Here is a 23,710-nt window from a genome sequence, read left to right as displayed (position 1 = left end):
TTCGTTTTCCTACACATTGGTGTACTGTTAGTCGCTAAATTGTAGATTGCATGTCTTCATAACTACAGAGTACTATGGGTCCGTGGCGGCAGAGTGGTTAGGCTGTTTGAACCATTTGCTACGCTAGTGGTTCTGGGTTTGAATCCTGACAGAGCCCATGGGGCTTTTTAATTATTATCGGTATGAACAATGTATTTATTGTAAAGTGGATTGATCTCTTGTCCATGACACACAATGCGTAGTTGGATATTAAGCCCTCCTGAATGACAGGAAGTACTTACTTTTTTAAAAATTTCCTATTGAGTACATAAAATTAGCTGTTTTACTTAATTATATTAATATACGATCATTTAATCATGAAGGCTTGTTGGGTTCTATTTGAGTTATTTTTTACTTGGTTTAGGTAGTTTAAGTTAATAAGCTGTAATTGTTAATTCTTACTCCAGTTACTTATGTAACTACGCAATGGAAAATTTGAGTGTTGAAAAATATCAAAAGAACTTTTTAATAAACTTGATTCTAGGACTTCTAGCCTTGAGAGATGGGTAATTTTTCATATTGCTTGTTTTAGATGTTTTGGTGGCAATTAGCCCTCTTATATTATCATAATTAAGGGATGAAGAATTAATCTCTAAAAATGTAAGTATTTTTTTATTGTTTAATTACTCAGTTTAAAAAAAGCAAAAATTATTGAAGTCTGAAGTATTGAAGAATATCATAAAACATTAAAAAATAAGTCCAAAGTCAAAAAATTTAATTGCGATACAATTCAAGTTTAATAAATTAATATTTATAGCTTGAGAATGATTTTTTTTTTTTTTTTTTGTGTGCAGCTTTGTTATACATATATTTCTTTTTTTAATTTGTATACTTTTATTTCAGAATAAATGAGCCAGTTACAGTACATTCCAGTTTATTGATGTAGTAATGCCTTGCCATGTGTATATATTTTTATTTGTAACTAGCAATCAGTATTGTTTGTATTTCTCTTTAAAGGCAAATAAAATGTACTCACGTTTTTTAAATTGATTTACCCAATTTATTGTTCCTTTTCTCAGGTTTTCGTACTAATTAAGTATGAAACGTGGTTTAATTAAGTGTAATTTTTCCTAAAGGTTTGGGTAGCAGGATTTTTGTTTATAGCTTATTTAGTTTTAGTTTCATTTATTAAGAATCAACAATAATTCTAGTGGTTCGTTAAAAATGTTCACTTTTGTGACTATATAATGAAAGTTGAGAGACACTTTTTTTTTAAAGCTAAAATCTATTATAAACCCGATTTACTAAATTGTTAAATATAGTAAAAGTGCATTGTTTATAAACAATGTAGTATACACAATAATCAAGAAAAATGAAAACAAGACAATAAATTTGTTTTCATAATGCTGTAACGTAAATGTATTGAATGTATTTTCATAATTATCGTTTGCCCATAAAAAAATATAAAGCTAAATGCAATGAAATAATTTACCTTAAATAGTTTTCAAAAGTTTCTTTCTTTGATTTTATATTCTTGGGTTCACAATCTTTGCAACAAACCCTGTCGTATATCCAGGCTGAAAATCTATCTGCCGAGTTGTCAAATGTGCTGTCAGTGGTCTCTTTCTGAAACAAGTTATCTAGATCATGTGTACCCATAAAGAATATTTCAAAATCTTAGTTAATTGGAAAATTCTTTCATGGGATTTCGCTTTTTATAAAAAAGAAACAAAAATTGTAAAATTACCTTAAATGTAGGCGGGTGTCCTTTGTAGTTATTTTTATCGGTTTCTCTTTTCAATCTCTGCCCTTCAGAGGTTGTTGTAGATGTAGTCGTAGTTGTCATCATTATCGTTATCGGAACTTGGTTTAGCATTTGATCTCTTAAACAGCTCTTTCAGAGTGTTCTGCGTTATTATAAAAATGTATGATATATAAGTAAAATATGTTTCTTCTTACTTGGAGTATATTGAGAAAAAACAAGAAAGCAAGCAGGGTGAGCGCAGAAAGTGCTGATTGAGTGCTGCCCTTATGGCCACCTCCTTTCCTATAAGATCAATGTTTCTAGTTAAAAGTTATATATGTGTGTGTGGGAGATAGCAAATAGGTTGTGTTATTTTATACTTATTCTTATTTCTTTAGTTCATTTAGTTTTATGGCTATGAATCAATTAAAATATTACTTTTTGAACACATTGACAATATAAAATTCATCAATCAAATTCTAAAGCTATTTTTTAAAACAAGGCTGCTGTAAATGGTCTGGGAAGAATTTAACAATGAACCTTCTTCCCCCTCTTCCCTAATACTAAGAAAATCGTTAAAGAATTAAATATTTTTGAATAACTGGGTGTATGAGTATACAAAAGAGGAAGAATATACATTAATTATGTCATCTAACATTTTATAAAAATAATTTAAACATAGTTTCTGTCTTTTCTCCGAAAACTGACGCGTAATAACTTAAATCTTTAATAACTTTAATAATTAATAAATTATTATAGAGCGAACAGACTATAAATAGTTCATCGGGTCGCAAAACAAGCGGCCATTTTCTGAAGTATCAACTTTTTCATTAATCAATCCTTGCGGTAGACGCTAGTGGAATTGAAGGTGGAATCTTTTACTACTTAACTAAGATTGACTGAATTCCAACTAATAATTTTACTATTCTATCATTAAAATGGAGAATTCGACAACAAGAAACAATAGACGCGTCAGACGGTGAAAATTTGTCGGTCATTTCTGCTACACCACGTGAATTTACTTATTATAATCCAACTTATTTTAAATACACTTACTTAACCTTGACTTAAACATAAAAATACCTAACTACAGTACATAAACCAGTACAAGAAACCGAGGGGGCGTCGGTGGCCGCAAGGTTTCGTCGTTTACACGGCGCTCATCACTATAAGGTAAAGGTCCCGGGTTCGAATCCAGCGGCTCTGTAATCGAACCCGACATATGTACTTACAAATGGGCTTTTTTTCAAAAACACCGGCACCCTGAGGTTTATATGACCTCTGCTGTTGCGAACCCTCGTAAAAAAGAAAAATCAAAACTGAGACGCGTCCGATAGGCATAACCAGCGAAGATAGAAAGGCGAAATGATCGAACTATACAAATTCATTTACCCGCAGATGTGGTTTTCAAAATAGATTTCGGCTAATTGAACAAAATTTTTTAAAAATAGTATTAAACAATAACGTCTATACTCTAACGTATATTAATTTATATGTAATTTGGACAATACCGCCTACTTATTTATTTTTTTAACGGACAGAAATACAAATCCGGGAATTGTTCAGAGTTGACTACATGTTTAGTAAGAAGCGCTTAATCCAAAACAGAGCTTACACTGATATAAAGTCACATACCAGTGAGGGTTGTACGAAATATGTTCACCTCCACGTTCATTAGTCGGGGAATGTATTGCAATATGATCGTTGTCGAAAAACGATGACAGTGTCATGATTTGTACCGAATTCGATCAAGCTCTGGTGCGGAGGAGATGTTGGACCCGAACTGGTTTGTCAACGGAAAATCACTGTCACACATCGTGGACACGTAAAAGTCTTCATCATTAAGACAGTCACCGTCCCAAAAGATTTTTTCCTTATAACGTTTTGATAACTGCTTTTCTAACTGTAATATTTAAACCGTTTTGTCGGTTCTATATGAAGATGTGGTAAGGGGGAAATAGTATTGTACGAAACAATTAACCGAAAACGGGAAACGAAAATCTGGCAAGGTAAAGATCCAAAGCTCAAACTTAGAGACTCAAAACTTAAACATGCGGAAGCAGAAATCTTTTAATAGTTTTTGACAAGACCGACTAAAGATTTAGATATAGCAGAAAAAAACCCAGAAAGAACAGGGAAAAACTTTTTACGATTTATCAGACGAGGATGCTAGGAAGAACAGAGATTAAATCGCAAGACGAAAACTGCCAGTCTGTCACTGCCATTTATGCAAATAATGTTAAATAGAGACACCGGTATTAGAAAATTGGTGAAAAAATGGTCTTTAAGGCCAATGGGCCAATACACAAAAAATACACTATAAAAAACATAAGAACTACTTTTGCAAATGTGACTATCCTCGCTGGTTTAGTCTTTAGACATCTTCAGTGGTGTATTTGCGTATGTCATCAACGTTTTTGTATATAAACGGATGGATTGTTTGTTCTTTGATACGTCGAAAAATGCATCACACATGTACGCGTATGCTGTGTTCAGTCACAATCTCAGAGAAGTCTTTTACCAAAGTTTTGTGGTGCATTTTTCGAAGTAGGTACCGTGATACAAACAAAGCACCACATGATTAAATGGAATCTGGTGAAATTTTCTAATTAAAACTAATTTCTTGGTGAACACTAAAAGAATTGATTTTATATATAATGTAAACTTAATAAATTAATTACATTAATAATTTGCAGTACAATTTATTTATAACCAACGTTTTTGGTCTGCCATCCACGCTTGGTGGTCTGGCAAGTGCGTTTCGTTATTTTCAGTGTGTCTGTGTGATTCTTTTTATAAACCAGAATAATCGGTAAAGGCTCAGTTCATCACACCTCAGTTACAGGTTCATCACCCCGCAGACCCCAAGAAAAAATCTCGCATTATTTCGGAAAAATTTAAACAAGATAACCTCGAGCGGCCAGCACCACACCAGCATTCATTATGTGATTGATTAACAACTTTGAATCTTGTGGGAATGTAAAATTTGTTCGTAGAGGAAGTTGGGAAGAGAGCATATTTGACTTTTTTCTGTGAGGCCACATTATGTTCAAAATTTACACCAACCCTTCGGCTTTCATAACACAAAACCAATTATAGCATGCTATACAAACATATGTGTGATGATATGCCAGAACACAAGATTCTGTATTCCACTGAAATGTAAGTAGACTAAAGGACAAGATGACCGTCAGCAGTTTGATCGTTTTTATGTTGGGTATGTCATAAAAACTGGGGTGAATGTAAATTCGGCCAATTTAATGTTTGCTTATGCTTTGACCTAACTTTGCTACATAAATTGGCCAACGGTGGGCTATGGGAATTGTCAATTGGGCCAACTTAACAAACAGTTAGATATAGATAGGTAGCCAGAGCTCTATTTGGCACAATTTATTAATTGTGTTAATTAATTTATTAATATTAACATCTTCCTGAATAGGGTTGGGTTAATAAGAAAAAGTATATATAAGTATAAGTGGCCGGATCAGCAGAGAAGCTCTTGCGCATCATGAGTACTGTCGATAGGTAGCCCTCGGAGACCTGACGAGATTAAGGACACACGGACACTCTTGAGCCAAAGCCCGCATATGTGCCCCACCTAATTGATTGGTGCAACTCCTTGGCTCCATGTTTAAAGCGCGTAGGAATGCCACCCAATATGAGAATCGTGCTTGAGCATGGCATCAGAGGGTCTTCCGTTCCAATGGTAGCATTGGAAGCAAAAGGAGGGAAAATTCGAAAGGTAAGTTGAGATGGGGAGTTGGTGTCCGAGTGGATCGAAGTCACGATAGCTCAAGTGGTTAGAGCAGCGGCGTATTGAGCCGAAGGTCGTGGGTTCGAATCCCGCTCGTGACACTTTTTCATTTCAACCAATACCTTACATAAATATTAATTAATTGAAATTGTTTTTAGTGTTGATAGTTTTGTGTCCCTAGCGTGTGTGGAGAGTTGGCGTAAATGTTTAGTGAGAGAGAGATGGCGGAATATTGAGTACCCCATCGATCTTCAATTAGATTAGTTATGTTATATGCATGGAGGATAATGGAGGAATATTAAAAACTTCACCATCCTAACTGAGTGAATGATGTGTAAATAGGAAAGAACGTATTAAATTTAAGAGTGAGAGGGTTTGATTTAGAGACTGATTGCTTTGGGGGCTGAAATGACCTAGCTGGTTGATAGCTCCCAGCCTTGAGCCCAACCTCGGCGGTGAGTATTTGTGTCCTCTGTTCCGACTTAGAGGAAACAGGTTTTTTTTATTGTACGTAGTACTCTTAATTTTATGTTCTTAGTGTGTGTTGAGACTGAATGTATTTATTGGAGTGAATGTAGTGTGAGAAGACCGAGATCGAATATCAAGTATTCCATTGAGTGAATAGATTGGAAATAATCTGCTTTTTGAGTGTGAGTGTGAATGACTGCATTGGGGGCTGAAATGACTTAGCTGCTGATAGCCCCTCGAGCTCAACCTCGGCGGTTGGAAGTATAAGACCAAGGTCTGACTCCAGACTGTCAACTCCCGTGGTGGGTGATTCTCGAGACCTGCCGGTAATTTATTGTAAATTACAAAAGCTGGAATTGCCGGTGGACTGCAAGAAGTGATAGGCTCAACTCTGTACACGTGTGTATGTTTGTACTTGCTGTGCAGATATGAGTTTGATAAAACAGTAATAATTAAGGTAAACCAAGTTATATTTCTTACCCATTTGGCCCAGTTTACTAGTGTGCATCTTCTGAAGGATTGGTTTAATACGAAAAAGTAAAGGATTGACTGAGTTACTATTGCACCATCTAATGAAGACAATAATTACTACACTGAGTATCTTGAATTTTTCAAAAGAAAGAATGACATCTCAGATATTAACAAATTATACATAAAGTTTTTTTGTTAACGCTTAAATTTTTAAGTAGGAATGTATTTTTTAATAAAGTTTCTTTAAAAAAAAAAAAGTTAATTTGTTTAAAAAAGCTTGATTTGTGGCTCTGAAGTATGAAGTGTCGCTGGTGCTGCTTCCTTAAACTATAACCGTATATTTCTACCAAATTCCAACGAAACGCTAACCACAAAATTTTATACCTATCCATTAACAACAACAGGAAAATTTTTTAACTTTAGCCCAACAGACAAGAAGAAAGGGCGAAATAATTCTAGTGTAAAAATTGATTCAAGGTGAAAGCTCTCGTGGCCTCCCTTCTCGTGTGTCCAGTGAGAGTGTAGCCTCCCTTCGACGTTTTTACCCGTTTTTTAACATATTGTTCGGTCAATAAACAAGGTAAATTGTTATAAATTACGCTTTTAGCTTTGTAAGTGCATCTTCGGACTTCTCAACTGGTTTGATACGAGTTGAAAAGTTTCATCACATGCATCAGATTGGCCATGATAAGTCCTCAGCATATGGAATTTTCAACTCTCGCTCAGCAGTGACTTCTAATCGGAATCAAATCGTATCAAATGATGGCATTTTATCGCTTTATCGCGGTGCATTTTAGCTCAGAATGCAATTATTTACGTTTTAGTGGCTAAAGAAAGTAAGCTATAAACATAAACAAGTGCTTTTCTCATTAAAGCCATCAGATTTCATAACCATGTAGCCTGCTGATGGGATCAGTAAAAGTTTGGTAGCTAACAAAAGACATGAGTTTAACACTTTCAGAAAAAAAACTAACCTTAAACAATTTAACCCCATTTTTTAAAAGAAAATTGTATCCCTGAAGTTGTAAAACGGGAGGGTCAGTTTTTCAATATTACCATTTTCTAGCTTACTTCACTTAGAAATCAATGTCAAAACTATTAAGTCCAAAACGTTTTATATAACCAGGAAAAGAAAATGAAGTAGTAAATAGATAGGCCTATTTCAAATAATTATATTACTTGTGTGGTGATTAGTGACAATTAGTCGATGATTATTCGGAAATCGTGAGATGCGGTCTGGTATGATGTAGGTCCCTCAGGGAACTCTCAACACAACATGCAAGAATTGCACAATTACGCAGAAAACAAACACTTTGAGTCATGAAGATGATCTCAATAAAGATAGAAACGTTGGCACGACAAAGAAAGTGTTTTTCTGATACCTACATCACACCAGATCGCATCTCATGATTATATTACTTTTGCCAGCTATTTACCTTAAACCGTGTTACACTAAAATTAAATTGTATACTGTGTAAATTCAAAGAAAACCACAGGATATGAATCTTTATCGAAGATGATTAATTTATACATTCTAAGTAGTTTTATCGATTTACTGATTACTGATTTATATAAGTCTAACGGATCACATCAATGTACATATGTGTAGAGTTTTGCCTATCACTTCTCACAGTCCGCTGGCAATTCCAACTTTTGCAATTTACAATAAATTTTGGCAGGTCTCGAGAATGTCCCATCCTAGTTGGCAGTCTATTTGTCATACCTCTGTCTTATTCCAGCCACCACCGAGGTTGGGCTTCATGGGCTATTAACAGCCAGGTCATTTCAGCCACCAAAGCAATCAGTCTCTAAATCCAAACTCTTTCACTCTTAAATGCACTTTTTTATTTACTTACCATGCATGAACACATGCTGCGAACACAAAACAAACAGGGGACCCATTTGCTGCCATGCTCAAGCACAATTCTCATATTCGATGGCGTTCTTACATGCTAACATCCTTCAATCAAGTGGAATAAGTCAAGTAACCTTTCTTTACTTGTGCAAAAACAAGTGTCGTGTAAATCTCGACATGCCCAGAAAAGGATGATACCATTTCTACCATTCAGATCCTCTGAGGACTACCTAACAACCTACTCATGATACATAGAAACTTCTCTGCCGACCTTGCCCATTGAATTTTTAAACCTAGAATCACTCCACACTCATTCATTCTTCTTATTTACGTATCATTCACTCAGTTAGAGTGGTGGAGTACTTGATTTTCCTCATCACCCTCCACGCATATAAACATAATCAAATTGGGGGTCGATGGGTACACAATATATGTTATATCGTATATATAATTATGTTTTTCTGAAACAAATGTTATAAGTTGTTAATTTTTTTTCTTTATGCTTTCAGAAAAATGCCGAGGGGTAAGGGTGGTGATGAGTCCGATAAGTTAACGAGGATAGCTATTGTAAATACTGACAAGTGCAAGCCTAAAAGATGTCATCAGGAGTGCAAAAGGTCTTGTCCTGTTGTGAGGACTGGAAAATTATGTATTGAAGTTAGCATAAATGACAAATTGGCAGCTATATCAGAGGAGCTTTGTATAGGTTGTGGTATATGTGTTAAGGTACTTATAAAAGATACAGTTTTTATTTCAATTTTACGTCATTAATTATATTATTTGAAATTTTTTTTAGAAATGTCCATTTGAAGCAATTACTATCATCAATCTTCCAAGTAATTTAGAGCGAGACACAACGCATCGTTATTCTCAGAATTCGTTTAAACTTCATAGACTTCCGATTCCTAGGCCAGGTGAAGTGCTCGGGTTAGTCGGTACTAATGGAATTGGGAAGTCGACAGCTCTTAAGATTTTGGCTGGGAAACAGAAGCCTAATTTAGGCAGATACACTTCACCTCCTGATTGGACAGAAATATTGAATCACTTTCGAGGGTCAGAATTGCAAAACTACTTCACCAAAATTTTAGAAGATGATCTTAAGGCTCTCATCAAACCGCAGTATGTTGACCAAATTCCAAAAGCTGTCAAGGGAACTGTACAACATCTCCTTGACCGAAAGGATGAAAGGAAAAATCAGAATGAAATCTGTGATTTACTCGGTATTGTCCTATTTATTGTGTTCTCCTTGATTGCAGTTCTATTTTATAATTTGTCTCATTGCCAGATTTGGACAAGATTAGAGATCGGTCCATTGAAGACTTGTCAGGAGGTGAATTGCAACGCTTTGCCTGTGCTATGGTCTGCATACAGGATGGGGATATATTCATGTTTGATGAACCTTCTAGTTATCTGGATGTAAAGCAGCGTCTAAATGCTGCCTACACGATACGACATCTTATACGACCTGACAAGTAATTTTTTTAAAGAGAAAATAATGACAGTTTACAAATTAAAACAATTTTTTGTTAGATTTATTATTGTTGTTGAGCACGATTTATCAGTTTTGGATTATCTCTCAGACTTCATCTGCTGTTTGTACGGTGTCCCTGGGGCTTATGGTGTAGTCACTATGCCATTTTCAGTTCGAGAAGGTACATTTTAATTACTTTAATCAATTCCAGTTTATTTAATTGATTATTGTCTACTATAACATTAATTTTTAATACAATAATTCATTTTAGGGATTAATATCTTTCTTGATGGGTTTGTTCCAACTGAAAACCTCCGGTTCAGAGAAGAATCTTTAATATTTAAAGTAGCCGAAAGTGCAACTGAAGAAGAAGTTAAAAGGATGCAGCATTACGAATACCCTACCATGACGAAAACTATGGGAAATTTCCAGTTGCGTATTGAGCAAGGACAGTTCACTGATTCTGAAATTGTTGTATTACTCGGAGAAAATGGGACGGGAAAGACGACTTTTATTCGAATGCTGGCTGGGAATCTCGCTCCTGATGATGGCTCAGGAGACCTGCCCCAGTTGAATATCAGCTACAAGCCTCAGAAAATTAGCCCCAAATCTACAGGAATTGTAAGGCAGTTGTTACACGATAAAATCAGAGATGCCTATATCCATCCACAGTTTGTAACGGATGTAATGAAACCGATGAAGATCGATGATATAATGGATCAGGAAATCCAAAACTTGTCAGGAGGTGAACTTCAGAGAGTAGCAATGGCTCTTTGTTTGGGAAAACCAGCTGATGTTTACCTTATTGATGAGCCATCGGCTTATTTAGATTCCGAGCAACGTCTTGTCGCTGCCAAAGTTATTAAAAGGTAAATTTTTTAAAAACAAATTACAAACCAACGTTAAAAATATTTTTCTCTTTACAGGTTTATACTTCACGCAAAGAAAACCGGTTTCGTTGTCGAGCACGATTTTATAATGGCTACATACCTGGCTGACCGTGTTATTGTATTCGAGGGAGTCCCTTCCGTCAAGACTGTGGCCAACACTCCTCAGAATCTTCTTGCAGGGATGAATCGGTTCTTGGAACTTTTGGGAATCACTTTCAGAAGGGACCCTAATAATTTCCGACCCAGAATAAACAAGAACAATTCTGTCAAAGTAAGATGGTTTATTTTTGTCATCTTAAGTTTTATTCACTCACGTGCTATTTTTGATTTCAGGATGTTGAACAGAAACGGGCTGGGCAATATTTCTTTTTGGAAGATTAATTTTTGTAAAAATATTTATATTTTTTATAGGAGATAATCTTCTTGTTTCTGTTAAAATAAAATAATGGGAATAAGATACCTTATGTATTAATATTTTCCCTCCATAATTTTTATTTTGAATAATATGTGTTGGTATCAGGAATTCCTAGTAAAGCTGGGCATAAATAGAATTAATTTTCAAAGTCAAGCTGATTGGTTAAATTAATACAACATGACTGTTTTACAGTTAAATCATTTTTGTACTGAGTAAATGTTCAAAATATAATTTATATAATAATAAATAAATGGAATCAAAATAAACTGGCCAATACTTCCAAACCAAATTATTACACGTAAGTAGATAAATTCTGTAAATATTAATCTATAATTGTAGTTTTTATATTTACTATGTACTATACACAACGATTCCAATGACAGAATTTTATATTTTATACTAAAATGTGATAAATTTTCATAAATTCTGAGTCTTACATCAGTTTGTTAATCCAATGAATTATAGATTTTTTACAATTTGACATTTCTACACATGGCTTTGAAGTCCCATTGTCAATGTGAGGAATTGATAAATCAAAATTGCAGTTTAAAAGATAAAATGAAAAGTTTTGTGCAATGATGGCCACAGTTGATATAATGTCCAAATAAGTAAACTATATTAATCCATGTATGTTCAATGGATATAATTATTGTACAGTCATGGTTCGAATCCCGCTTGTGACACTAACTTTTTCATCATTACCAAGACCTTAGATAAAAAGAATAATTAATTGAAATAACTTCATTCCACATAATATTCAAATTTTTAATTTATGATAATTTATATTAAGTTAATAGCAAATTTAGGAAATGGATCTACATTGAGTATCCTGATGGTAAATTAATTTAAAAAAATTAATCTTTCAATTTCTGATATAAAGTTTTAAAAAAAATTGCTGGTAGTTCTTACGTTTTTCTTTGACCATAAAAATTTGTAAAGCCAAAACGTGAAGGCTGTTGATCAAGAGATTAACAGAAATCATTGCAAAGGAAAATTGCTTAACAAAGAGAAATAACTGCTTGTTACTCCCACAATTTGGAAAATTGTATAGAAATTATTTTGACATTTTATTGGGTTACTGATTACTTATATATGTAAGCTCAAATCTGCACACATGTACAAAATGTTTTGAATTATTGTGGCAAGATGTGAGAATCACCTAATATGGTTTTTGGCAGACTGGGATCAGACCTTGGTATATCTGTCGCACTGCCGAAGTTAGGCTCAGGGGCAGTAAAAAGCCAGGCCGATTCAGCCCCCAATGCATGAGTTTTTAAGTCTAGATGACCCACATTCTTATTTACAAATCACTCATTCCGCTAGAGTGGTGGCTTACTCGAAATGTCTTCATCACCGTTTAGACACATTAATAACTGATGTAATGAGGGTCGATGAGAATGGGTTTCACTGGTCCTCTCACACTACACATTCATGTTAATAAATTCAATTAAACATTCTATCTTCACATATAGATAAAAATTAAATGAAAAATACGAATACTTGGTACAATCCACTTTCCTCCAAAAATATAAACAGGGCATTCAAATACTCATTGCCTTGCTCAAGTACAATTTTCATATCGAGTGGCATTTCTTCATGCTGACATCTTTCAATTAAGGTGAACATTTCAAAGACACATGCTGGACAAATAAGCGGCCTTTGGCCCAAAAATAAGTGGCCATATGTCAACATCACATGGCCAATTCTTAATCGGGTGAGGATTACCTCTTTCCTACAATTCAGATCCTCCGAGGACCACCTAGAAACTTCTCTGCTGACCTGGCTTACAAACACAATTTTTAAACTTAAATACATACTCATTCTGAAAAACATTCTTTCTTATTTACATACCATCACCCTTTATTGAATAACTAATTTAATTGAAGGTTGATGTAGTACTATTTATAGCGGAATTATTTAAGGAGGAAAAACTAAAAAGGTGGGGTTGAGATAGGAAGTTGACGTCCGAGTGGATGGAGGTCACGATAGCTCAAGTGGTAGAGCAGCGGCGTATCTAGCTGAAGATTGTGGGTTCGAATCCCGCTCGTGCCATTCACTTTTTTATCGAAACTAAAAACCTTAATTAATTGTAACTATTTATAGCATTTTTTATTGGGGGTAATATTCCAATGTGGGCCCTCACACTACACATTCACGCTAATAAATACATTCAATCTCACTATACTCAAAAGGAAATACAAAACGAGATATTTATTTGTATTGTATAGACTATAGCAGCCCTGTACTCAAAAAAATTGGAACACAAGACCCTATTTAATATATCTATTCCTTCATTTATTAATTGAAATATGTTGCGGCTGAAATAGGGAACAATGCACACCCGCAGTGCAGTTGAGTGTTGTGGGCAAAACTAAAGGATGTATTAAATTCAAAGTTGTGACCTTCCAGATAAACTTGATTACTTTTTTATTAAATATAAAATTAATTGTAATTTTTGTTTTACAGGAAAACAACAATAATAAATTGAACAATATGCTAACCTTTTTAAACAACAATAATAAATCGGTGAATGATATCTCATTTTTAAAACATTGTCAATAATGAAAGATTCTAAAATAAGTAATGTTTAAACTGATATTTAATGAATTTTGTTAACCTATGTGGGGAGAAGTTATTTAGATGTTCCTGGTTCATCTGCTTTTTTTTTTTTAATATTTCTTAAGTATTTCATATTTTACTTTTAAAAAAAAATCAATCATCTAATTTATTTTCTTGAAAAGGGAGGTGGTATTCCATGTCAGGGTGGAATACTTAATACTCCTACATTCTTCCTACACTTCCTTTACACATATTATCAAACTAATCTCATTGAGGGTCGATGGATTACTCAATATTCAACCATGACCCTCCCAATTTACACATTCACTCTTATAAATACATTCACTCTCAAACACAAAACAAAGTACTGTCAAGTACTATATACAGTAAAATAATCGTTTCCTTCAAAAATCGAACAGCGGACCCAAAATATTCACTGGTGCTCAAGCACAATTTTCATATCTGGTGGTGGTCCTTCACTCTCTTTATGAGGAACCAAGACACCCTATTTACTCCAAAATCTCCAAAACCTGGGAAAACACAACAACCTGATGATATCTTGGGTGCCAGGGCACAGGGGAAATCTGGGTAACGAAGAAGCAGACAAACTGGCCAGAGGAGGATCTGCAAGACCATACATAGGCCCCGAACATATCCTTGGGATAACAAAAACAAACATAGAATCCTCCATCGCAGAATGGATCCAAACAAAACTAAGAGAGAAGTGGATAAACTTGAGCGTGCTAGACATAGTAAACTTATGATGAAACAACCCTCACCAAAATTGGCAAAAACACTGCTACAATTGGAGAGGGCAAAACTCAGAGGAGTGGTGGGACTACTAACCGGTCACTGGTTTCTGAGAAAACGTCCACACAACATGGGTATATACAATGATGATTCCATTTGCATATTATGTAATGAGGAGGAGGAAACAGCCACTCATATTATCTTCGAATGCGAAGCAACAGCTCAATGGAGGTTTAACCTAACGTACGAAAAAGACTCAGGGAACCAAATTGCAGCAATAACAGTCAATGACCTGATACTTCTGAGAAGAAGGATTGAGTCTATTGACTAAACTAGGCAACTGGGAAGGTACAATAAGCCAGAAGGCTGCAGTGCCTTGGGAATACGAGCCCCGCTTCCCAGTATCCTTTCCACCATACCATACCAAGACACCCTTCAATTAAGTCGAACACATCAAGCAACCATAGGCCGGGCATATACGCGGGCTTTGGCTCAGTAGTAAGTGTCCTTGTGTAAACACCACATGGCCTATTCTTAATCGTGTAAGAATGATTCCTCTTCTACGAGTAAGATACTCCAACCAATCGACGAGCTTCTCTGCTGACCCAATCGACTGACGCTGCCATTTCCTTTTGATCATATTTTTTATAGCATTTTTAGCCCCGGTGAATAGTTTAGGTGGTTTGGAGCCGCTTCGTCTTCCTGTCATTACTTTTGTGTATCGGCGACCCAGACAACCGCCACCGCTTTGCGGAAACGTTCCAGTTCAGAGTATCTCTCTAACAAGAGTACAACGAGAGGTCGACGGAGGACCTGTCATGGACAACCGCGATCTTAGTGCAAATAAGACAGGCAGAGTCCAAGTCGTATACAAACCGCCGTGTAAACGCTATTTTGAGTTTTCTGAACTGCTAAGGTTGACTGAAAGAATGGCAGGCCATTTCCTCTTGGAGTAGCAGCAAGTGAAGACTGCACAGTTCGGCTCAGCATCGCCCGGATACAAAAGAACCTCATTATCTTTTAAATAAATAATTATTTGTAATTTGGTCTTTCTATGATATCCGTCTCCTGTCAGACCAAAGTGATCATAACGTCCTAATTGCAGGTACGAATAAATCTCAGAAATAAATATTTGTAAAAATACTTAGGCCAAGGAAAAACATAGAAACTAGCAGGCGCCAGCTAAACAAGCAGCAATTTGGCGATTAGAAAAAGACAATTTTTTCACTGTAAAATTTATTATATATCGTGAAGAGGAGAGACGCCAGGGGTTTGGTCCAAGCTGTTAAACCACAAGAACTCCGAGCATTTAGTTGACCTCATATATTTTCAAAGCTCCCACTTTTTTCTTCTCGGAACTATTACAAGGAGAACGACTATTTAAAAAAAATAAATTTCTTGTACAATTAATATCAGTAATTTACGTAATAAGTTTTTAAATATATGGTAATTACTGTTCACGTTTTAATGCGCGGGAGCAAAACACTGAATATTTTGCAAGAGAAGATTAATGTAACGTTTTACTCTTACATCTTACTACCTAGTTATCAAATACAGAAGACTATATATTGAAAGAACTAAAAAACATATAAATCATAAAATATGAAGTTCTTGAGCAACCGTGTGATCAAGTGTGTTTTCAGAAGTTTTTTCACCGTTCTGCTAGTTCAATAAAAATGGGTGTACTGTTCACCTCACTAAATGCAACCTATCCGATAATATAACTCTTTATGCTGAATTTATGCCAAATCATGATATTTCTTGATAAATTTGTAGTTCGGTCGTTTTTAGGACCATACTGGTTCTATCCTCTCACACTTTATTCTACATTAGTACGTATAAAAACGAAAAAAAAACACAGACCGACTAATGCAGATGGTGAAACGGTAAGGTGCCATTTGATAAACAAAGGACTGAATAAAATAAAAGTATACATAATATTTTCGGTTACAGCATCCCATGAAACACAATGTGATTTATAATCTACAAGTGTACATTTTATAAAACTCTTATCAAAATCTCAGGTTAAGAAAAAAAAGGGAAAATATGAGGGCAAAGGTCCACGACCATTATTAGAATGCTCCTTAGAACTAGGCCGAGCCCGGGGAACGGTGGACATGGTGAAATTTGTAACAAAATCCGGAGATCGCAATAAATCTGTAGGGACATTGAGACATCAGGGGAGGGCGTTGGTCAACACGTAACACAACACACCTCACTTTAATTTGATTTGTAGCCGGCCGATATTAAGTACCAGCGCTCGTTTGGGATTCGCCACCGTTCTGGGCGCAATGTAAATTGCCGAACCCTTATGCTATTGTGCTTTCTTATGTTAACCGACACATGCTGTCCAAGGGGATTCAGAAAAGTTTCAACCTGGAAGGATCACCTTAAAAAAAAAAAAATTATTTCTGAGCCGATCTTCTCGTACACTATCTTACACTATCGGGTGGGCTGAATCGTTCAGAAACAGGTTTCTTAATAAACTACAGTTTGAGGAACTCAACATAAGCGAGCTCGTTGTAGGAATTGAAGTAACACGGCTTGTTCGCAAGTTAACCGGGATAAAACTTTTTGTAAGATATCAAAGTAGATTGATTTTTTCTCAAATATATCAGCTTTTGATTAAATCTTCAGTTTATTAACCTAAGTCATCTTAAAATTGATAAAAGTATTTATTAACTAAATAAATCAAACTATCAATTTGTCACATTGAACCAATTAAAATAAACACGTATTTAATATATTTCATTACATTTGAATATATTAATTAAAGTTAGTTAAATGATTATTTGGAGATCGTGAGATGCGGTCTGATGTGACGTAGGTTTTAGAAAAACATTTTCTTTATCGTGCCAACGTTTCGATCTTTATTGAGATCAACTTCAGGGCCTGGGATTTATAAACTTGTTTAAATTGTACAATGTTTATAAAAACCAGGCCCTGAACATGATCTCAATAAAGATCGAAATGTTGGCAGGATAAAAATAATGATTATTCGGTAATCGTGAGATGCGGTCTGGCGTGACGAAGGTTTCAGAAAAACATTTTCTTTATCTTGCCAACGTTTCGATCTTTACTGAGATCATCTTCAGGGCCTGGGATTTATAAACATTGTTTAAATTATAAAATGTTTATAAATCCCAGGCCCTGAAGATGATCTTAATAAAGAACGAAATGTTGGCAGGATAAAAATAATGATTATTCGGAAATCGTGAGATGCGGTCTGGCGTGACGTAGGTTTCAGAAAAACATTTTCTTTATCTTGCCAACGTTTCGATCTTTAGTGAGATCATCTTCAGAGCTCAAAGTGTTCGACTAACGGTCAGTAATCACCACATACACGACAAAGGTAATGTTTTTTTAAACCTATGTTACATCAGAGCGCATCTCACGATCTCCAAGTGATTAATTAACGGTTACTAAACACCACACGCACGTTAGTTAAATGCTTTTTTTTAATGCATAATTAAATATGTTGATATACAATATTCTTTTTGTTAAATTTATAGCAAATCTATTTCAATTCCAATACGTACAAGGGGGTTTAAATGAAAGTTGTTTTTGTGATACTAGCTCAAAATATTATATATTATGCAGCGTGGGCGACCAAGACCCGAGGGGTTAAATACCGGGGTAGACTCGTACCCCGTCCCTAAAAGGTCCGGGACTTGGTCGGCCCATGTGTCCTGCATAAATCTCTTGGAGTTGTTCACAAACCCCAAGATTTTGAACCATTTTATCTCGGGGAGTGATTTGGTGATGTCCGCTCCTTCAAAGATTTCAAATCTAGACCTAGCATACCTATCACTCTGCGAGGTAGTGCCTTGCCGTTTCTTCTTTTATTTTGCAAAAACGGCAAAAGGGATTTGGTAGAATACCCATTACGTAGAGTTATCTTCTCAGTGGGCAGTGGCCCGTCAGAATACCTATCACTCTTCCTTCCTTGACTCAGAATATATTGTGAATATATACTCGTGACTGAGTGTTGTCAATGGGTCTTAGGTGCTAAGGAAAATATTTTAAGTAATTTAGATAATTTTTGTAAAATATTTCAAACTTATTGTAGTTGTTATAACTCAAAGACAAAAAGAACCGGTCACTTGTATTTATTTGTTTATTTTCCATGATAACTAGGTATAAAGGTTAATAGTTGACTTAAAAGCTAAGTTCAACATTAACAGCTTGTTGTTTACTTTTATAATACTAAGGCACATTGAGGAAGTTCTTCTGGTGCTGTGGTCCCATTCGCTCCATTTATTGGAGAGAGCTTGTGAGAGATAGTGCTCGACCGCATGTAGCTCCAGTTGTCACCCATAACTTGGAGGATATAGGAATTACTATAATGAATCGGCCAGCACGTTCTCCTGACACGAATCTTACAGAGCAATTATGGGATATGATAAATGATAAAAAATAGAAATCGTTGCTGAAGAATGGGATTCTATTTCACAAGACGAAATCGGATCGCTTATTTGTTCTATACCCTTAAGCCCTCCGCGAGGTCAGAGGATGATATAAGGAACTATTAAATAATAAATTATAATAAAATCAAATAAAAAATAAAGTAAATATAAAGTAAAACCATATAATAAATGGTTAGTTAAATTTTAATCTATCACTAGATGGTTTTCCGATGTTTTAGTGAATTTTCTTTCAAACCATTTTTTAAACAATGGATTCCAGGAACTGGAGGAGTTCCCTCCTGAGCACTGCAGCTGTTCAGCTTATTGTAATTTATCCCTGGCTCCATTTTTGGGGGCTCACAACATGAGTGTGAATTTGAGCCCCCGGTGTGTTGGTGTTCTTCCATCGAAGAAACTCATGTTTGAAGTGAGTTGGGACCAAAATTCAGGGTCGCTGAGATCTGATCCCGCTACTTCCATTGATGAGTGCAGTGTCAATTTATTTCAATTGCGGCCACCGGTCCCCTTAGGCGTCAGAAAAAATCCAGAGGCGACGGTGGGGATCGAACCCACGACCGCGGGATCTACTAGCCGAGAGTCTGACGCCTTAACCACTCGGCTACCGCCCCCTCTTTCAAACCAGTAAAATTAAATAGTTTTTATTAAATTTATTAAAATCGTGAATTTCTGATCTCGTTTAATTTGTTTTATATTAAAATAAGTTTGTTGTAATAAACATAACGGTAAAAGTACACATAAACAATACATACTTGTGATCTATCCTGCTAGAAAAAAGACGACGATGAAATTTATCGTGAAGTCCTGAAGAGTCGGTACGAAAAAATAACGTGAGGTGGTGGTGGTAGGCTTACAATTAAAAACCCTAAATGTTGGGTTTTACAAAAAACAAAATTACCTAATAAACCTATTTTATTCGGGCCTTAAAAGCTGCTACCTTACTGCTGGCTTTAGTTGCCTCCTTTGCTACCGTTCTTTCTTCTTTTTATTCTGGTGTCAGTCTGTTCTTCAGCTAAGAATTCGAAGGAATCCATTACAGTTCGTGGTCCGATTGACCAATTAACATTTTTCAATTAATTCGATCCGTTCGGACACTAACTTCCCATCTCAACCTCACCTCTAGAATTTTCTCTCCTTTTTGCCATTTTTCACGAAATCACGATAGTTCAAGTGGCGTATTTAGCCGTATTTAAGCAGCGGCGTATTTAGCCGAAGATCGTGGGTTCGAATCCCGCTCGTGACACTGACTTTTTTTACCAAATTTTATTTTTATTGGTCAATCGGACCAAGAACTGAAATGGATTTAATAATTAAACCGAAGTATATCTTCACGAAAGCTCTCCAATTCATTTGTCGACGAGAATCAAATAGATTACACGGCATTTGAAAAATGGCAAAAAGGAGGGAAAATTCGAGAGGTTAGGCTACGTGCTAGCACACCGTCAAAAAAGGTTAAACATAATACAATTAATTAAGGTTTTTGGTTGAGATAAAAAAGTCAATGGCTCGAGCGGGAAAATGGCAAAAAGGAGGGAAAATTCAAAAGGTGGGTTGAGATGGGAAGTTGGTGTCCGAGCGGATCGAAGTCACGATAGCTCAAGTGGTAGAGCAGCAGCGTATTTAGCCGAAGATCATGGGTTCGAATCCCGCGTTCGAATCCCGCTCGTGACACTGACTTTTTTATCAAATTTTATTTTTATTTTTATTGGTCAATCGGACCAAGAACTGAAATGGATTTAATAATTAAACCGAAGTATATCTTCACGAAAGCTCTTATAAAGTATATCTTCATTTGTCGAAGATCGTGGGTTCGAATCCCGCTCGTGACACTGACTTTTTTTATCTCGACCAATACCTTTCATAAATATTCGAAGGAATGTTTGAATTGAACCCTTTAGAATACATAATAGGGGTATTGAATCAGACAGAAAAATGAATAAAGTTGTTCGATAAGAAGGAAAACAAAGTAAGTTGACTTCTTGTTTAAATAACTATAAAATGATAATAATAAAAAATAAAGTATTAAATTATCGCTGTGTAATCTGCCAGCGCATACAGTTTTCAAATATTTCGTTTTGTGGTTTCTTCATTCTTCACCGCCCAAAAGTGCATTGCCACATTTCAACGCGAATTTACAACTGCATTCAAGCGAATTTTGCAACAGTTTTGAAATATTGTGAGATTTCTTTTGCACAAAACAGCAAAGATAGGCAGACCAAAATAATAAAATTAAAATGCAGAAAAACGAAAAGAAAAACAGTCCGCTTTTTATAAACCGTAGAAAGTAATAATATAGTAAATGAACAAGCCGTTATAAAAATCGCGACCACTTGGCTACATATTTCTCCCCATTTTGGATAGTGGGAGTACTTAATTAACGGNGTGAGAGAGAGAGAGAGAGAGAGAGAGAGAGAGAGAGAGAGAGAGTGAGAGAGTGCGGGATGATAAAGAAAAGCGAGAAAGAGAGAATTAATGAAGTAAGAGGAGAATGAAAGTGAAAGATTGTGACAAATTAACTCAATGAGCACACACTCACACATGTTGTGCGGCAATTTTTAGAATAAGTCAGAATTAGCCATTAGAATTCGGCCGGGATATTGCTTCATCGGTGGCAACTTTGTCCAAACGGGTGATAATGCTCGTTTGTGTCCAAGGCCTTTATTGGGAAATTGGGGCAGGCTTGGACTTAGCACCTATCGGTCGCGTTTTAATAATTTAGGAAAAGAAGGTGTGAAAAGTTCGGATAACTGGTTTGTCAAGGCGGTTGATTAAATTTGAACAAAACGATAGTTTCTGTCGTCTATTTCTACATTTACGATTATCTCTTTTTTTCTCCCATTTTCAATCCGGTGTCTGAACCGTTGCGTGAAACTGAAACCACTCTGGCCAGATTAAACAATTTTTCAATTAACACTTACGCAAAAATAGAATGTTTTATTTCTTTTTTGTATTTCATTTCAATGTATGATCTAACTAGCAAGTAGCTTCACAAAGGAAGAGAAGTCTGTTTTACTAATTGTTTAAATATTTTTATTAATACATTTATTTATTAAAATTGGTTAAATGATACCATATATTAATTTTACAATGACTATTTTAGTAATAAACAAATAATAAATACATATAGATTGTAATATGTGATTATAAGTCTTATTTTATTTTGTCCATTCGAGTTCGAGGTCCGATCCACCAAATAACTACTTTCAATTAATTTATCTTTATGTAAGGTATTGGTTGAGATGTACCTTATGTACCTTTTGAATTTTTGAAAAATGGCAAAAAGGAGGGAAAATTCGAGAGGTGAGGTTAAGATGGGAAGTTTGGGTCCGAGTGGATCGAGGTCACGATAGCTCAAGTGGTAGAGCAGCGGCGTATTTAGCCGAAGGTCGTGGGTTCGAATCCCGCTCGTGACACTGGCTTTTTATCTCAACCAATACCTTACATAAAGATTAATTAATTGAAAGATTTTATTTTGTATTGACGTTATTTGAAATCAGGTTTTTTTCTTTTCTTTTTGATATGTGTATTCCAATTTAATTTTTGCTTATTGTGATGATTAAATATTTCCCTGATTTTTCTGGGAAGGGACCACTTTGCCACCGAAGTTTGAGTACTAACTTTCTATTTATGAATTTATATGTATGGGTTTCAGGTCATTTATTTTGACCAACCTGATAGATACTGCTGAATGCCATTGGCAGTCGGATCGTGGATCTATGGATACATTTTTCGACTGTGAGGGAAGCGTAAGTTGCCACAGTTATTTTTCATCAGAGGTAGGTTAGTTGTACACTCGGCCTAGGATGCTACCGTGTGGTACCCCAGCCTTTATTTCAAACAACTCAGAGTATTCGTCTTGTGGTTAAACTTGGAACAATCTTTCCAAAAAATAGGAGGGCAAAAGTTATATAATATCAGTGATTCTATGTATCTGTGTAGGTTGAGTACTTGGCTCTGAATCCAAACTGGTGATTTGATATAATGTCTATTTTTTCAGGTTCTATTTAGCAAAACTTTTTTGAAAGCATTGAGATATAGGCGTAGGATGATACTTCCTGTTATTTAGTAAAGAAGCATTAAACAAATATGACACGAAGTTGGTATATCTTGATTAGACATTCAATGTATCGCGTGTAAGATTAAAATAATATATGGGTTATAAAATCCGTTTAATCTGAAATGGTTTTGTAACGAATCGAAAATGCATTGCAGCCGAGCAAGCGAACAGACTTTATTTCCATATAAAATTTTTTTGAACAGATTTTTTAAAGACATATTAACATTTTTTATAATATGCTGATACAGTATAAAACAATTCGGATCTGCAACTCCACCCGATCCTTGAACTAATTACCAAAAACAGAACTGATAATTTGATTCACGAAGCACCTACGCGACCACCCGGTAAGGCATAATTAATTTTGCTAATGTTCGCCTTCTGGATTTTCATCTGAACGACAAAAACTAGATTGATTAGATACATATCTTTTATAAATACGATTCATGGCTCAAGAAGTAAAAGGAATCTTGAAAAGTAGGTACATCAGAATGGAAGAGGTACGAAGTTGTACTTTCAATATCAATTGTTAATACAAGGCAAGGCTACGAATTGTGAAAAAAACACGAAAAACTTCAATTCAAATCAATCAATCGGGCGAGCAAATTCTAGCTCTATTGAAATAGAATAATAATAATTTTATGACTGAAGAATGTAGCAAAGTAGGCTAAAGTATTTTTTGTTCAAAAAATATAGAATAAATTTTTTTGGTAAAGGGCAAAAATGATAATATTTCTGCTCCAGTAACCTCACAAGGCGATAGTTCTAATTGCAATTATTTATAATACTGTCCTTTGTACCATCCACTTCCCTACCTTATAATAATTCTTTTCCCCATGATCCACAAATGACCTCTGCCCCTTCCACCATTGT

General features: G+C 35.3%; 3 protein-coding genes and 1 non-coding gene across 5 annotated transcripts in view; 3 read left to right on the top strand and 1 right to left on the bottom strand.

The window, feature by feature from the left end:
• The window catches only part of LOC106670178 (YLP motif-containing protein 1), a 26,084-nt gene extending 25,059 nt beyond the window's left edge, over positions 1–1,025 (top strand). The window contains exons 25-26 of the transcript XR_001341042.2: positions 572–639; positions 883–1,025. The gene's annotated coding sequence lies outside the window, so the exon portion shown is untranslated. The remainder of the gene's footprint in view (positions 1–571; positions 640–882) is intronic.
• LOC106670180 overlaps positions 1–23,710 on the bottom strand; it is a 26,321-nt gene extending 2,611 nt beyond the window's left edge. The window contains exons 1-4 of the mRNA XM_014400275.2: positions 23,653–23,710; positions 1,939–2,026; positions 1,727–1,873; positions 1,472–1,605 (exon numbers count right to left, since the gene is read on the bottom strand). Coding sequence (XP_014255761.1) covers positions 1,472–1,605; positions 1,727–1,873; positions 1,939–2,026; positions 23,653–23,675 — 392 coding nt within the window. The 5' untranslated portion in view covers positions 23,676–23,710. The remainder of the gene's footprint in view (positions 1–1,471; positions 1,606–1,726; positions 1,874–1,938; positions 2,027–23,652) is intronic.
• Positions 5,505–5,578, top strand: Trnan-auu. Its single transcript has one exon. It is a non-coding gene; the product is annotated as a tRNA-Asn (tRNA).
• LOC106670179 (ATP-binding cassette sub-family E member 1) lies at positions 6,746–11,050 on the top strand. 2 transcript variants are annotated; one of them, XM_014400273.2, is made up of 8 exons: positions 6,746–6,996; positions 8,781–8,997; positions 9,068–9,491; positions 9,557–9,743; positions 9,802–9,923; positions 10,014–10,611; positions 10,669–10,903; positions 10,966–11,050. In XM_014400273.2, exons 2-8 carry the CDS (start codon positions 8,785–8,787, stop codon positions 11,011–11,013), a joined length of 1,827 nt encoding a protein of 608 aa, XP_014255759.1. In that variant the 5' UTR covers positions 6,746–6,996; positions 8,781–8,784; the 3' UTR covers positions 11,014–11,050. The 2 variants fall into 2 exon arrangements, with proteins under 2 accessions (XP_014255759.1, XP_014255760.1); XM_014400274.2 differs by lacking the exon at positions 6,746–6,996 and adding an exon at positions 7,231–7,252.

Source organism: Cimex lectularius, unplaced genomic scaffold, assembly GCF_000648675.2.
Source record: "Cimex lectularius strain Harlan isolate CLEC.00 unplaced genomic scaffold, Clec_2.1 scaffold134, whole genome shotgun sequence".
NCBI classification, from domain to species: domain Eukaryota; kingdom Metazoa; phylum Arthropoda; class Insecta; order Hemiptera; family Cimicidae; genus Cimex; species Cimex lectularius.
Note: the sequence above shows the minus strand (reverse complement) of the source record. Positions and strands in the feature narration are given on the sequence as shown.